Source organism: Bactrocera neohumeralis, unplaced genomic scaffold (genome assembly GCF_024586455.1).
Source record: "Bactrocera neohumeralis isolate Rockhampton unplaced genomic scaffold, APGP_CSIRO_Bneo_wtdbg2-racon-allhic-juicebox.fasta_v2 cluster10, whole genome shotgun sequence".
NCBI lineage: Eukaryota > Metazoa > Arthropoda > Insecta > Diptera > Tephritidae > Bactrocera > Bactrocera neohumeralis.
In genome coordinates, this window is record NW_026089623.1 from 19,135,258 (window position 1) to 19,151,616 (window position 16,359).

Below are 16,359 nucleotides of genomic sequence, written 5' to 3' on the forward strand. Positions count from 1 at the left end.
GTGTGCTAGTTTTCTTGTCCACCAGGGACAGTTTCGTCTGTCTGTGGTCACTTGTAGGGGGCAACTGCCATAATAAGCGTTAATAACAGGCTCGTTTTGCTTAGATAGCCTAATCTCCAAGCCTGGGCCTGAAACGCTATTATCAGTCACCAGATCCTGCGTCAGCAACTCTGAAATGCAGAAGAATTCAATGTTATTCTTGACAACTATGCAAGTTCTGGGTCTCTCTCTAGAGAGATCCCAGATTACCTTATTTGACTTCGTTTTTAGGCCTTCAACCTCTCCTCTATGGACCCAAGGCTCTTGGATCAGCAGTATGCCCAGTTTCTCCGCTGTGAACCTGTTTTCTATGACAGCCGAAGCTGCCGCCGCGTGATGCAGGTTCACCTGGGCAATTTCCGTATTGACGGCCATTATAATAATAGTTCGAGGAAGGGTAGATCCTCTTCCCCCCAGTCAATCACGCTGCCGTCCATTGGGTCTCCTAGCCCCTCAAGAAGTTCCTGCGTGGAGGGTAGCTCTGTTCCCTGACCACAGGAACTAACATCCGGGACGTCGAGGGTCGCCGCTGGCATTGCCTGTCCAGGGGGCCTATTCTGTAACTCGATTCGAAAATCGATTTACTAGAATTCGGATTTTTTATATTCTGTAACTCGATTTTCGGATTTTCAAGCCAATTTTCGAATAAAATTTCGTTAGCTTTTGTGTTGTAGAAAGCAAAAACGAATATTGTACGTATTTTTTCTGGCACAGGGTGGTACAACTTTCGCATAATGATAAAGTAGATCCGAATTTCGAATGGAATACATTTTCGAATCGAGTTACAGAATAGGCCCCCAGTCCTGCTTCCGCTGGGTTGATTCGCAACCTCGTCCACCTGCATTGCTACTGTATCCGGGGCTTCCACAGTCTCTGCCTGTTTTTCTACACCCCCGCTTTGTCCAGTCGCAGCCTTTCCTGCTCCCTTGGTTCCAGTGGCTGCAGGCTTGTGGGGCCGCATGACCACCGTGTTGAACCTGTAAAACAGGCGGAAGCTCGGTGCCCGAACGTACTTGTACGATTCGTCGTCGATGTACAGGTACAATCTCCAACCTATCATGTCGCCTATTTTTTCACCTTGCTGCTGACGATGCGCCAGGACGAGATGCTGAAGCCCAGGTTCTGATTTTTCACCAGACCTAAGGCAAACTCGTAGGGTTTGTCCCCGCTTCGAGGGAGGAACATTGTCATGCTATGCATTATTGACAAATCTTTCGCCCTCCTCACGCAGAGGACAGGACCCTTCCAGTCCCCCAGCTTTGGGGCGAACTCCTGCAGGCAGTTGGCGGACCTCTCGTCCTTGCAGTCCACTTGTATCATACCTCCTTTGAAGTTTCCTCCCAGGAAGGATGCCGCGTATTCAGTTCCCCTGAACACCTCTTCCATAAGGAGGTCCTGGAGCGCTGTAAGCTCCTCTGATGTTAGCAGCTCCTCCAGGTAGTTTTGAGGTAGTACAGCCATGCGGATGCCTTTAACAGCTGGGGGGCTCCTGCGGCGTGATTTGGCCGCTCTTCCGCTTCGCAACTTGAGCATACGTGTCTGAGGGCGCCACGCCTTGCGGACAATGTAGCACTGACCGGGCCACGGTTGCTGGTTCCGCCGCCTTGCGCGCGAGCAGACACGGTCTCGCCGCGCACCTTATGTGGGGATGCGTTGCTCCCTTTGCTCCTGCTTCTGGCCATTGCCTCCCCTACCTGGGGAGTCTTTCCTTCTCGGAGTAACGCTGGTACCACTCATACCTTTCCTGTGCGGGTCGTCACATCCGCCGGGTTTACCAGCTTCTGGGAGTGGGCGTTGCCCACCTCCTCTGCGCCTCCTCCTCCGTCCACTACGAGCGCCGTAGGGCTCTGCCCGATGTGACTCACCCGAGTCCGACCCGCTACGCCTTCTGGCGGGGGTCCTGGTGGCGCTCGTTGCTGCTTCCGCGGCATCAGGTCCTTTCGCCAGCCGAGTGCCGCTGCATGAGGGCATTTCGTCATCATCCTCCCTGGCATGCTCCTCAAACAGCGCCCGCTCCTTGGGCGAGAGGGCGTCAAGGAAGCTAAACTTACGCCTAGCTCCTTGACCTCCCTTGCTCCTTGACCTCCCTTGCTCGCTGCTGCACCGGTTTCCTTCTCGTTGTCCAAGTCCGTTTTCCGTGGTTGTTGCCTTGTTTCCGGGTTGTTTTGTTTTAAGTTGTTTTGTTTTAAGTTGTGTGTGCTCATCTTGTCCTTACGACCCTTGGCTCACCAAGGTGAGCTGTCGGGTCTATTATTTTAATGGGGAACTGAGGGTCCGCCACGCCAGAGCCCCTTGACGCGGTAAGGCCACAGTTACTCCCCAATTTGGCCCGGTGTTGAGGAGGCTCCGTTATAATACAGCCGAATTTACCTCCTGCCTGCAAATCATCCAATGGGCACGGGAGTTGAATAACACCCTGAATTAGGAGGTGGTAGCTCTTGGTTGGCGCACGCATGCGGCACCCGACATCCTGCCTATGCCTTGCGCCTAAGCCCCTGCACCGCGGCAAGGTGCCTACCATTCGCAGAGGTAATTGGGAATAATTGAGCCCACGCCATGCCAGGAAAAGGCACCCCATATCATATTTTCGTCTGTGTATTTTATCGTCTTTTGTGTGTAACTGGGATTTAACGATTGACCTTTTGGACCATGAATATTACTTATCCCATTAAGACCATATTAAATTTCGTTTCATCCGTTCATAGTACTTTTTCCCCAAAGTAAGGTCTTTATCCCTATGTGTTTTCGCGAAACGTAGATTGGACGTGCCGCTTTGACAAGTGTTTTTTTGGCCAAAAAATTGGGCCTCATTTAAACGTCTTCCAACAGTCTTCCGCGATATATTTAATCCATTTTCTTCATTGATTTCCAGCATTATTTGTCATGAAGACTTAAAAGGGTTGGCTTTGCTTTTCCAGACTACGGCAAGGACTGTTAAACATGGCGGAGGAAATATAATGATTCGAGGATGAGTATGTTGATAATATTTGGTCAATAGTGAAAAGACAGCTCTGGTAGAACGAAACAGCTTTGGGATAATCTTTTTTTTTATATTTTAAGTTGATTGAGTGGCCAGCAAAAAGCCCCGACTTCAAGCCGATGGTGAAAAGACGGCTCTGGTAGAACGAAACAGCTTTGGGATCGCGTAACAGCAAAATAAAGGCGAATTCTGAAAGACATTGAAAATTTGTCTATAGACAAAATATTGAAATATATTTAGTTATTGACTCTTCGAATTTATCTAATTTTTTAATTTGATTGAGTGGTTGTGTTTTTATGAGTGATATTCGAATTTAAAGTACAAAAATTCACAAATTAAGTACATAGTTCTTTTTATTTATTATAAATTTTAACTTATATAACTTAACATTATATCCACTGACATATTAATAAAATATACCTGAATATCCTGTATATATATTTTATGCAAACTGATAATGAAGTAAATTTCATATATATTTTCAGTAATAAAAAACATCGATATGAATGTAACAAACAAATTTTTATCATCAGAGAATGGAACACCGCACGACAAAGTGGCAATATTGGATGCAGGTGCACAATACGGAAAGGTATGTGCTTAATTACAATTCTTTAGAATTTAAGAAAAAAATATATTTTTTACAGGTAATAGACCGCAAAGTAAGAGAATTACTTGTGGAATCGGAAATTTTACCATTAGACACACCAGCTGCTGTGTTAAAAGCTAACGGATATAGGGGTATTATTATTTCTGGTGGGCCAAACTCTGTGTATGCTGAAGATGCGCCTAATTATGATAAAGATATTTTTAAAATTAAGATACCAATTCTTGGAATTTGCTATGGTATGCAACTTATCAACAAGGAATTCGGTGGTACTGTACACAAGAAAACAGTGCGTGAAGATGGGCAAGAAAATATTGAAATAGAACCGGAGTGTCCTTTGTTCAAGTAAGTTGACAATAATTAATGGAATAATGTTTGAATCCATGTTGAAATTTACACATGTAATATGTTAGGAAGGGGTTAGGATTTCAATGTAAAAAATAAGACTTTTTCGCGAATTTATTTCTAAAATATGTATTGATTAATTTTATTCGAACATTTTGCACATTATTGAACACACTTTTGACAATATAGGGTAATATTTTCATGCAGAAATATTGAAGCATAAGCCAGTAACAGAGCTTTCCCTAGAATGACTTAAAAAAAAAAAAACAATTTGCGGTGTCACCAAACTCGGCTAGAAATTATCCGAAAATAAAAAAAAAAAAACAGGAAAAATTAGTCAAATTATAATCAACGTTGAGGGGAACGTTCTCTGATAATTGTTTTTCATTTAAAAGTTTTGGCGGCCATTTAAAGTGCATACTGTTAGTTTCCAATAAAATTTCCGTCATTTTGTGGGTGGTGTGTACAAAGCCTGAAATGAATCGGTCAAGTAGTTTTGAAACGACAGTGAGCACGGAATTTGAAAAAGTAGTTTTGAGAAAAACGCGTCTAAAGTTTATGAACTAAAAAGTTACGAAAAAAAATTATTCTATATTGTCAAAAGTGTGGTTTAACGATTTTAAAGTGAAAAAAGTTCAAAATTTCGTACTGCCAGATTGGCTGGTTAAAAAACACGAGCTAATATAACAGACATCTCAGAAGATCGTGAGCTGATTTTCTTGCGTGAAATTTTGGGTATGCGAAAACTGTCGACACGTCACTGCAACGGACCCGGGTTTTTATCCGGTCAAGGACTGTGAACTCGGTAACATTCCTCCCCAGCTTTTTCAGTGATGTTTTTTGCTGCAATAACATGGCTGCCGATCACTTTAGACAACAATCGCTAATGCCAGACCACTTTGCAGTGGGAAGGTGTCATGTCATGATTTTTGCCTTATATTGCGACCGTCGACGAAACATGAATCTAGTGTACTCAGTAGTCGCTAATTAATAGTCGTAACAGTGAACTTCTCCTGTCGAATTCGCTCCGAGAAAGACGAAATACCGCCGTTTTATGGGATTCACGTTTTCTGGTATTCACGTTTCTGTTTCTGTTTTCCGGTATTCCCGAAGTGTGATCAGCTTTATTGGGCCGAACTTTTGAATCGTTAATGTGTAACCGATCGTTTTATTCTTTCACAATTCACACGGCTCAAAGCGGAGAAATATGTTTAGATGGTACCAAAATTTTATTTTAGTAAGTAAGAAAGTGCTCGAGGACGAAAAGAAGTTTGGGCCATAGATATTTAGCTCAAAACCGATTACATTCATATTCAGCACCAAACAACTTTGAATATATACATATAATTTAAAATATTGTCACGTTAACCGATACAAATGGTATAACGAAAAGTCGAAAATAACTATAAAGGGAATATATAGTTCTAGTGGGAGGTCTAGACTAATTTAATTTTGAAATTAACACATTGACCGAAACATTCGGCATAAACTCAATTAATTTAAAGAAAATCACTATTATCCTTTTCCGACCAATGCGGAATCTGCTTTGTGAAAGTCCATAAATTTTTAACAGTTGTCACTTCTATCTAAGAACATTCATGTAGAGTGTTCTGTTAAACTGTACCTTTGTCCCTTATTTTCAGAATTCGCACAATTCTGGTACTAACGGCTTAATTTTGAATAAAAAACAGTAAATAATTTAAAAATGGTTGGATTCTGCTCTAGTATCTACCTTAATTTAGAATTTATTTCACAATTAATTAATTTACTTTTAATTTAAATTCCACAAAATACTAAAACCTAACAATACAAAAAAAATTAACAACTATTGACACTGTTCAAGGTTTTAGTGCAAATCAAAATTATTTTTCCCCACTGCCAACGATTGATGATAGTAGTGACATCGAGACAGAGGTCATTGTTCAAAAAACAAAATTTATGCATATACAACTTCATATCCTTTGCATGAAAAAAAATTTCGGATTATTCAATAAACATTATCTATATTGGCTTGAAATTGCGCTTTGTTTAAAAGGATCTAAGCTGAGTGCCAAAAAATTAAACTTGACAATATAGATTTCTACTCTTGTGCTACTAGAAATGAAAAACCTTAGTAAGTCCCTCTTTGGGCTTGACATGTTAGAGCCAAATACCATTAAACATGCTCGTATTCAAAAGCAAGATGTTGAGCTAGTTGAAAAACAAAGGCCAAATAACAGTCTACTGACTGTGACTGCGCAAGCAGATCTCAGTATCGGTCTATCGGTTATCTTCATTCATTGAGTTGTGAAGAAGGTGTGGGAGGCCATTCCTCTCGAGAAATGCAAGCGTTTGCTAGACTCCATGCCTATTAGATGCAGAGCTGTATTATCAAACAACGGTCATTTGACGAAATACTAATTGTTTAAGCTTTATTTCGTATTATTATAATGAATTAATTGATTTTTGTTGTAAAACCCTTAATACTGCTATTATTAATCACAGCTGAAATTTTTAGTTCCATTTTTTTTTTTACTTATTTAAAGAACTACTTTATGTTATTATTTAAAGAAATCTTATTTCTTTTAAACTTGAATATGCCAGAATAAAAATCAATTACACTATTTTTTTTGCGTTATTTACATTCCGGGTTATGTCACTGCTATTATTTCGGACACTGTTGTAAGTATATTTTTGCCAAAGTCTGTCAATTTAATGCAAAATTTAGTGTAATGTATTAATAAAAAAAGCTTATCAAACTAAATACGCCATCATTGCATATGTAACTGTCAAAAAGCATCAACTTTATTTGTGATGCGCGATTTTCTTTGTCACTGTGCATCGACTTCCAAGTTAATGCGTTTCAAAACATGATGCAATGTAAAAAATATTACGGATGCATTACAGATCAATATGGAAGGCATACACACAACAATTAGTTGGTGGATTGAGTTGGGCTAAAAATTGCCCTTGTCGCTACATACGACACAACTTTTAATACAATTTTGAGGCCAACTTCATTTTGAATATTCACTGCGTTGCGATTCTATTTCCTTTCTCAGTTCAATGTTGACATATGTTTACTAATCGAAACCTGGTTTAAAAACAATACATTTGGCATCGAGAATACTGCTATTATCGTAATGAAGGTTGTAATTCAAGGGGTGGAGACGTAACGATTATAATTAGGAAAAAATTGACACCATTTGGTTCGTTCATCTAACACTATGCGTATTGATAGTATCGGCATTTAAATTTCAAATTTATCTGGCGATTACACTGTACACAATACTTGAGATATATCTCTAAAAATGTATCAAATGTCGTATCCCGTATCAAGTTGATTTAATGGTCTCCAACTTAAAACGAGTTATACAAACTGCAAGAGATTGAAGCATTTCAAAAAAGTGTTTAAGGGCTTCACATAAACCACTACCAATAAAAATTCGACCGTTAATGCAACTAAGAAATCATACTTTTCGGGACTTCTGTCGGCGAGGGCTAGGTCAAAGATTTGTTGCTTGAATGTCGTTGGCTCAGCCAAAACTAATTTTAACACTTTTAGCCCCGCGTGCCCACCCGTGGTAATTTTTTTTCTGTACCGGTGGACCGCATGCTGACGAAGGGTTGTGCTTTAGTTGACAAGCTGGTTTGTTTGTTTTTGTTTTATTGATTGCTTACTTAGTTTTATTGATTTTTTGCGATTGAGGTGACTTTGTGATATTTATTTTTGATAAACCAAATGCATTTTTGATGTTTCTTTTCTTGTTTTTTTTTTTGTGATCACCGGTGGTCACATTGTCCCATTATGAAAACCCACCAATGTCCACGGGTGGTCACATTGTCCCAAATCGTCAAAACATAAATGTCCACCAGTGGTACACGCGGGGCTCAAAGTGTTAAAATGTTTTATGTCTCAAAACGAAAATCTCTTAAATGCATTAGTTCTTCCTAACTTTAATTTTATATGGTTCCCCATCCACGGTACTCGCCTAATTTGGCTCCGTGAGACTTCTAGCTATTCTGCAAACTCAAAAGGTCAATGAAGGAACGTCGTTTTGACACGATTGAGGAGATAGAAACTGAATCGAAGAAGGGGCTGAAAGCTATACCGGAAAATACTATGCCGCCTATTTCAAGGACTGGAAAATTGAAAAAAGTTCGTTTTATAGGACGGGGATTACTTTGAAGAGGACAAAATAAATATTCAAGAATAAAAGCTTTTTGTAATACACTTTGAAGAAACCTCATGGGGTACTTTATTACCAAGTTGTCTAGTGACTGAGCGTTTACGGATATAGACCCATAAGCCCTTAACGACTAGCAAAGTCTAGCCTGCACAAGCATACTGGGAGACATCTCAATCATTCTCTTTATCTTTTTAGATACATTTATTAAAGCTAACTTATTCACCATTTTCTTATTAGATAGTTCTCTTAGACTTGAAAAATTTAAATGTCTCTTCTGCTGTACTGTCCAAAGTCTGCAGACCGCACGTTTCAGAGTTGGTACCATCCTATTTTTCTATTTGGTATAGGAAACTCATATTTTGTTTTAATGTGGCAAACACTTTATGTAACACAGGCAAAATCGTATCGTACAGTTTATATAATTCCGATGTAGGCCTTGGGCCCATAACTTGTTGCGAACTTTACCGCACCGAGGAAATTATAAATACTCGAGTTAAATTCTTCTATTACCGATCACTCTTAGAGTTGAGTAAAACTCAACGCATAACTATTATTCTGTAAGTAATAAATTGTTGTTATCAAATAACTCTTATTTTGTAAGCGAAAAATAAAAATCAAAACTTAACGATTATTTTGTGAAGAAAAAATAAAAATCAATTAAAAGTTTTTGTCATATTTTGCAGTGCTCAAAAAAATAAAACAAAAATTATCTATTTATATATTATACTATGTATGTACAACCCTTAATTAAAACTATACGCTATTTTACGCTATTCCTGTTTTTTTTTTTATTTCAATTCTAGTCGACTTAGTCGAACACAGTCAGTTTTGCTAACACATGGTGATAGTGTGGAACGTGTTGGAGACAAATTAAAAGTGGGTGGTTGGTCATCGAATCGCATTGTGACCGTAATTTATAACGAGACCTTGCGAATATATGGCGTACAATTCCATCCAGAGGTAAGTAGTTGCGTATGAAGGTGTTTGATTCGAAATAAATGAATCGTAATCTATATTTTATGCAATGAAAAGGTGGACCTTACAACCAATGGGAAGCAAATTTTTTCAAATTTTTTGTTCGATATTTGTGGAGCAACACCTAACTTTACGCTTGGAAACCGGAAAGATGATTGTATTAATTACATAAAGGAGAAAGTCGGTACTAATAGGGTTTTGGTAAGTTTAATGAAAGAGTCGCAACTGTTAAAATGTTGCAAAAACTTAAACATTTTCCAGATAACTTATGTATATCAATTTATAAAAACCAAAGTTTTTTCTTTTGCAAATATTTTTTGTTTTGAACATTTTACATTTACTTATGTGTATCTTCTATTATCCGTCGTATATCAGAATTTGCTTTTGTGCTGAGTTTATTATTATGTATACTGCATTATAAAGTAAAGTACTGTTATCTATTTAATGGCATAAACAAATGTGAAACTGAGGCAACTGAACAATACAATATCACTTCTTTGACTGTTGTCAATTTTAGATGCAGAAGATATGCAATATTTCCAATAAATATTTAAATATTATTTCAGAAAATTTCAAAAAAAAAAACAAATATGATTTGCAAAATACTTAGTTTGTTTCTATTGTGGTCCTCAACCACCTCTAAAACTGTCACAAATATACGTCCTTAAAAAATCTCTGTGTGTATCATATTTTCATCGTCTTGAATGAATTTTAAAATTACTATATTATAACCTTCCCTGATTTTATGTTAAGGTCCACTGTAAAAAGCTACAAGTGTATAATTGCTGTATATTTATGCATTGAATAATATTGACAATTTAAAAAAAATATATAAGAAATAATTTAAAAAAAATATATTTCTCAACAAAAATTTTACGTAAAATTCAATTGAAAATGTTCATAAATAAATAAAAAAAATACACCTATTTGCTTTAAAGGAAGTCAACGTTTTCGTACTCCAAACTTACCAAATACAGTTCGTCTGAACACTAGCTTGATTTTGATATACATATGTATGTGATACCTTGTGTATTACAATATATTGGCTATTCTAATTAAATTAAAGTGAGAGAAAGTGGAGGAGACACCTGTATTGAATTCTATAGCCATAACAGAATTTGAATAAAACAGGAAACATTTTATGGTTGCTGGACTTTCTTAACAAAAAGGTCATTGCTTAATGATTTGTTTTGGAATGAATGACTAACAAGAAAAAACGTTAACTTCGGTTGCACCGAAGCTAAATACCCTTCACAGGTGCATTTCTGTTAGTAACTATGTGTTCAGTTTGTATGGAAGCTATATGCTATAGTAATCCGTTCTAAACAAGTGTTTTAGAGATTACATTGTTGCCTTAGAAAATAACATATATCAACTTTCGTGAATATATCTTGTCAAATGTGAAAGTTGTCCATACAAGAACTTGATTCCGATCGTTCAGTTTGTATGGCAGCTATTTGCTATAGTTAACCGATCTGAACAATTTCTTCGGAGATTACATTGTTGCCTTAAAAAATAACATATACCAAGTTTCGTGAATATATCTTGTCAAATGTGAAAGTTGTCCATACAAGAACTTGATTCCGATCGTTCAGTTTGTATGGCAGCTATTTGCTATAGTTAACCGATCTGAACAATTTCTTCGGAGATTACATTGTTGCCTTAAAAATAACATATACCAAATTTCGTGAATATATCTTGTCAAATGTGAAATTTGTCCATACAAGCATTTGATTCCGATCGTTCAGTTTGTATGGCAGCTATATGTTATAGTGGCCCGATATCGGCCGTTCCGACAAATGCTTCTTGAAGAGAAAATGACGTTTGCAAAATTTCAAAAAGATATCTTAACAGACAGACGGACATGGCTAAATCGACTCAGCTCGACATACTGATCTTTTATATATATACTTTATTGGGTCTCCGACGATTCCTTCTGGGTGTTACAAACTTCGTGACAAACTTAATATACCCTGTTCGCACGCTTCTTTCGCATCTCCGTTGTCACGGTCAACCAATTTTTTGTTGGTGACATATTCACATGTGTACGCATATGTACTTATGTATGTATGCATGCTTGTGCATTATTTGTTCGGAAGTGTATACAAATATATGTATGTATGTACATATAAGTATATATGAATGTATGAACAAGCAGATTAATGCGCGAGTTAATTTTTACATGAAGTAAAAATGAGTCAAAAGAATATATTTTGAGCTGCACCGAAATGTGTACTCTTTATTTATACTCTTAAGACTAACTTATTACATGGTTCTTACTTCTATTTATACTAACTAGTATGTTTACTTATTACTAGTTGATAGTTTGTTAAGATACAGATTATATTATTTGTTTAGGTTTGTTTACATCAGAGCCGCTCAAAATAATTCATGCCTATACTCGGAGTATAGGCAAGCAAATGCAGTCGAAACATGTACGCTATGACGCTAATTCTGCCAGCGTCAAAAATACACTCGAAATACAGAAATTCAGTTTCGAATAAGCATATAGAGGACTTAATGAGAATCAAAACTTACGATCTTGAAGTCGATATGGAAAAAATCACGGAAAGTTAAAAAAATTAACAAACGTATTTGCTGGTTTTGTTGTTATTATTGTTGTTCTTAATTGCTTTTTTAATCAAAAACCATAATTTTTTATTTTTTTCTAAATTTTTAATAACAAAATAAACAAATAGCACGATTTCACTCAGTGTACTAAGCAAGCGCACGCACTCAATCATTCGCTAGCAGATATCAAATGTGTGATTGTATGCGTTGGTAAATAAATTGCGCATTATTTTGAGCGGCTCTGGTTTACATATATGTATGTATGCTGTTTGCTTAGATACATTTGCTTTGTTTTAAGATAACGTTGTTGTGGTATTCAAACTCAATGTTGTTTTGATACTTCCCTGCCAACCATGAGCGCGTAAAAAACCAGATAATCAGTGGGTAAGAAAGTGGGTAATCCATAGGGTAATCATGTGTACTTTAACATAGGCCGAGCGACAATTTTACCCAGTCACGTACGTATACATGTGATCATACATCTTTGTTGCGCTCATTCAGCAATGTCATATAAAAAAGTATATCTGTCCTGCTCTAATATCCCCAATCGACGGCTGATACAGGGTTGCATTTTCTCTTTTTAAATAGCTGATGCAGGGTTGCATTTTTTGATTCCTACTTTTAAAATTTCTTAAAATTTCAAACTAAACTTTTTAATTTTCAAAATTTTTATTTTATTTTATTTTATTTTTTTAGATGTTTACAAAAAATTTATTACAATTTATGTAAATAAAAATATATTTAATTTAAAAAATATTTAATATCTGAAAAAAGATTAAATAAAGAAAAGAGTTTTTAAAACCTGAAAATAAAAGAGTGGAAAAATATAAAAAATAAAAGACAAATACCTGAAATAAAATAACAATTACCTTGAAGAAAGATTAATTGTATAAAATGATAATAATATCTGAAAAAAAGATTAATATTATCTGAAAGAATAAAATATATTAAATACAAATAGAATTTACTCTGAAAGCCAAGATTAATTAAATAAAAATAGTGATAAAATCTGAAAAGAAAGAATAATTAAATAAAAATCATAATAATATCTGAAATAAAAGAATAATATTATCTGATTATTTAAAATATAAGGCAAACATTTGTTTTCACATATTATGTTGGATTGTGCAGGCCGCCTTAAACGCATAATATACATACTTATGTACATACATACTTATGCAATTATTTTTGCGTATTATGTTGAACTGCGCAATTCAATTTCAAACAACACACACTTTTTCTCACATACTTAACAATTTAAATTTGCTGCTTCTGATGATATTGCTGCAGCTGCTAATTCCAATACTATAAAAACAAATGAAGTAATTATTTGCAAATTATTAAAAAAAATCATTCACTTACCTTCTTGTTGTACGAGCCTCCTTTACGATAGTACGATCACGAATGACATGCGTCTTTCAATCGTTTTTTTTATTACCCTTTTTGGGATTTTCTTTTGTCACTATTGACAATAATGTTTTCTCCTTCGCACTCATTCAAATAAATCAAGAGATGAAAGAAACTTTTTTTCATCGCATTTAGGTAAACAAAAAATAACCCGAAAATGTGCGTTGGTGTTAGTGTATAGAGAAAAAATGTGTAGTTGTATTGGAATATTTGTCTCAAGTGGGTAGCCGTGGTTGGCAGGGTTGTTTGTTTGTTTGCGATTACATGGGGCAACTTTAGTTGCTAATTCTCGGGCGATTCTCTTTTACTGTCGCCCATTACCTTCACACGAGCAACTTGTGTTGCGCAACTCTGCTCGAGTTTTTTTCTCATTCTCTTTCACTTTACTTTAACCCATTGTCTACTCTTTACTTTAACCCATTGTCGCTTCTTTTTCCTTATAGGTATTTGGGCCACTCTATCACATATATTAAACAGCTCTGTCAATTAAGAAATACATTTTATTTATTAAAACAAAGATATATCACCCTTTTTACTATCATCTAAATCAATTTGTATGGCTTCCTCCATACATTTCACAATATCTTTAATTAATTCGATTTTTTCGTCATACTCCATTTTCTAAAATATTTATATTATATTATGTATATTTGTATACATATTTGCAAATTACTTACCAAAAGATGAAATTGAATTTTTTAAATATATTCAAAATATTAATTTCAAAAAAAATATACGCAAATGCAACTATGTACTACGAAAGAAAGAACACGAATACCGAGAAACGTCGCAGCGAACTGTTACGAATAAGAACACAAAGCGAGTTGCTGAACACTGGAAACTCGGCGCGATTCTCCTCTCTTCATCGCCCCCTCGCCTATAAACTAAGAGTTGCAACAAAAGTTGCCGTGTGTAATAAGGCTCTTTAGGATGGTTTGTTGTAGTATAGTGCATTTCAATTGTTCCAACTCAAGGTTGTTTCTGCATTCTGTTTACTGAGACAAAACTTTGTTTTGATGTTTGTTACTATTACATATAAGGAATACATTCCTTAACTCGCGCACATGTAATATGTATAAGTGATAAAATCATGATTTGATTTTCTGAACGCGCACATGCGTATACATATGAGCAAATAATAAGATTAATATGATAGCCGATATATGTATGTATGTATTTATTATTGTTGTGATATATTCAATTTCTATTACTACTATTAGTATAGTATATTATGTAAAAATCAAATAAAATTATTAAATATTCAAGTCCAAATTGACTGTAAATAGTACTATGCATGCATTCATACAAAATTATACTCATATCATAATTATTAAGCTATTGCATAGCTTCTATAGCGGGCATTGAGCGCGGGGACCGAATCCAGAAATTCCGTAACGAAAAAACCTCACGCTCCCCACTCCGACGGGCACGATATGACACATGCATACATATAAGTTAAGCTTTCTCTCGTTGAGAAAGCTAAAAAAAACAAAATTGTTTTCGCGTTTAACAACGGTGCTGCATGGATGGTAGCGCGACCGCGTTACTTTATTGATTGACATAAAATGTGACTAAAATTAGTGCTTAACATAATTTTATACCTAAATTCCGTCTAACCTGCAGTGTGGTGGCGTGATGCACTTCCAGGAATTGGCTTGTGAAGGTGCATAAGCATTTCGGGTGCGCGTGACGGAAGTCAAGTCGTTGTTACTGAAACTGCTACGGCGATTTGCTTAAGTCAGTAAATTATGTAGTAGTTGCGCAAGTTATGTTGTCGAACTGTTGATATGTGTTGTATTAATTCTTCCCCTCTTAGTTCGATCGTCCGCGATCGGTGTTATTGTTGGGCTGCGATGTTGTAATTTGCAGGAACGGGCCTTTCTGCACGTTTGCAATAAATTCTGCTTCTGGGCTAGGCGAAATGTACATTTTTTGTTTTTCTTTGATAATAAAAAATAAAATTGCAGTAGTGACTACTATAATTAAAACAATTGAAATATCAGAACTTAAGCTAATTATTGAGGATACACTGTTTCCATTCTTTAGTAATTTAAAATTATTTTCATGCTGAAGCAGTTTTATGTACAATGCTTCCATCTTTATTTCTTTATTAATTTCGTTTGTATCATTTATTTTTGTTATTACATTTGGTAATACAAATGTTTCAAATATCCTCAAGTTTACATTGAAATATGTTGTATTAGAAATCTTTATCTCACAATTTTCAAACCTTAATAAAAATGTGCCTTCTTGGCTTATCTTTTGTTTATTACAATTTTGGGTTATGTTTGAATTAAAATTCTTAAATACAAGGGTGCCTGGTAGCACTTCTATTACATCAGGTTTATTAAAATTTTCAAGCTTACAGCTCGCTTCTTTAAACATTAATATATTGCCTATACATGTGTCTTCAATTCTTATAATATTCTTTTCTAAATTATCCTTAATTTCTAATTGGTACATTTTATTGTCCTCGTCTACAAGGATTTCTAAATGGCTTAGTATTACTGATTTATTATTAATGTTTGGGATGGGTTCAAACTTTATTTTGGATAATGTATTCTGGGAATATTGAGGTATGAGGAGGGATAGGATGATTGTATTTTCCTGAAATAGTACGGCTGTTCTAATGTGGCTGTAACTTTCAAAATTGCTAATATGATTCAGTTCAGTAGGGGTTAGAATGTCCGTTGGCAAGATACCTAATTTAGTTGAAAAAATGATTTGTCCGATGTCATCTACGTGATTGCGTAAAAGCGATATGTCGTTGCTAATTTGGTAAGTATCCATGATGAATTGAATTTCGTCCTCTATTGTCTTTATTTTATTTTGTGCTAATTCAGTAAATTCGTTTATGTAACTACTAATAACAGTTTGTTGTTTGTATATGTGGTCTGTAATGTTCGTTATCTGTCCAGATAGAAAGTCGCTAATTTGCATTAAATTGTTAACATTATTCGTGGTAATTTCTTCGTTATTATGAATTTGTTTGAGAGCGTCTCTAATTTCTTTTTCATCGTCACTGTCCATGGAGCCTGCTATAAATTTTAGTCCTTTTCCTACGATATTGAGTAAGCCTCGTTTGACTTTAAAGTGCGGATGCAAACCGTCTAACTTAGCTTCTAATAAAACAAAATTTTTATGGATTGAGTCAAGAAATTGTCTGTCCTCAAAAGTGATTGCTTTTAGAGTGTTAATGTTGCCTGAAATAAGCGATAGTGTTTCTTCATATTTCGTTAAATTGATGAAATGTAAAATTTTGTCGT

At 35.6% G+C, this 16,359-nt stretch overlaps 2 protein-coding genes and 1 long non-coding RNA gene across 7 annotated transcripts in view; 2 read left to right on the plus strand and 1 right to left on the minus strand.

Moving 5' to 3' along the window:
• Positions 1–16,359, plus strand: part of LOC126765197 (protein diaphanous) — a 284,726-nt gene that overhangs the window by 64,232 nt on the left and 204,135 nt on the right. The gene's annotated exons all lie outside the window — the stretch shown is intronic.
• The window catches only part of LOC126765218 (GMP synthase [glutamine-hydrolyzing]), an 81,857-nt gene that overhangs the window by 18,962 nt on the left and 46,536 nt on the right, over positions 1–16,359 (plus strand). For all 3 annotated transcript variants that reach the window (XM_050482850.1, XM_050482851.1, XM_050482853.1), the window contains exons 2-5: positions 3,505–3,611; positions 3,667–3,971; positions 8,944–9,100; positions 9,173–9,316. In XM_050482850.1, coding sequence (XP_050338807.1) covers positions 3,522–3,611; positions 3,667–3,971; positions 8,944–9,100; positions 9,173–9,316 — 696 coding nt within the window. In that variant the 5' untranslated portion in view covers positions 3,505–3,521. The remainder of the gene's footprint in view (positions 1–3,504; positions 3,612–3,666; positions 3,972–8,943; positions 9,101–9,172; positions 9,317–16,359) is intronic.
• The window catches only part of LOC126765507 (uncharacterized), an 81,508-nt gene that overhangs the window by 13,338 nt on the left and 51,811 nt on the right, over positions 1–16,359 (minus strand). The window lies entirely within an intron of this gene.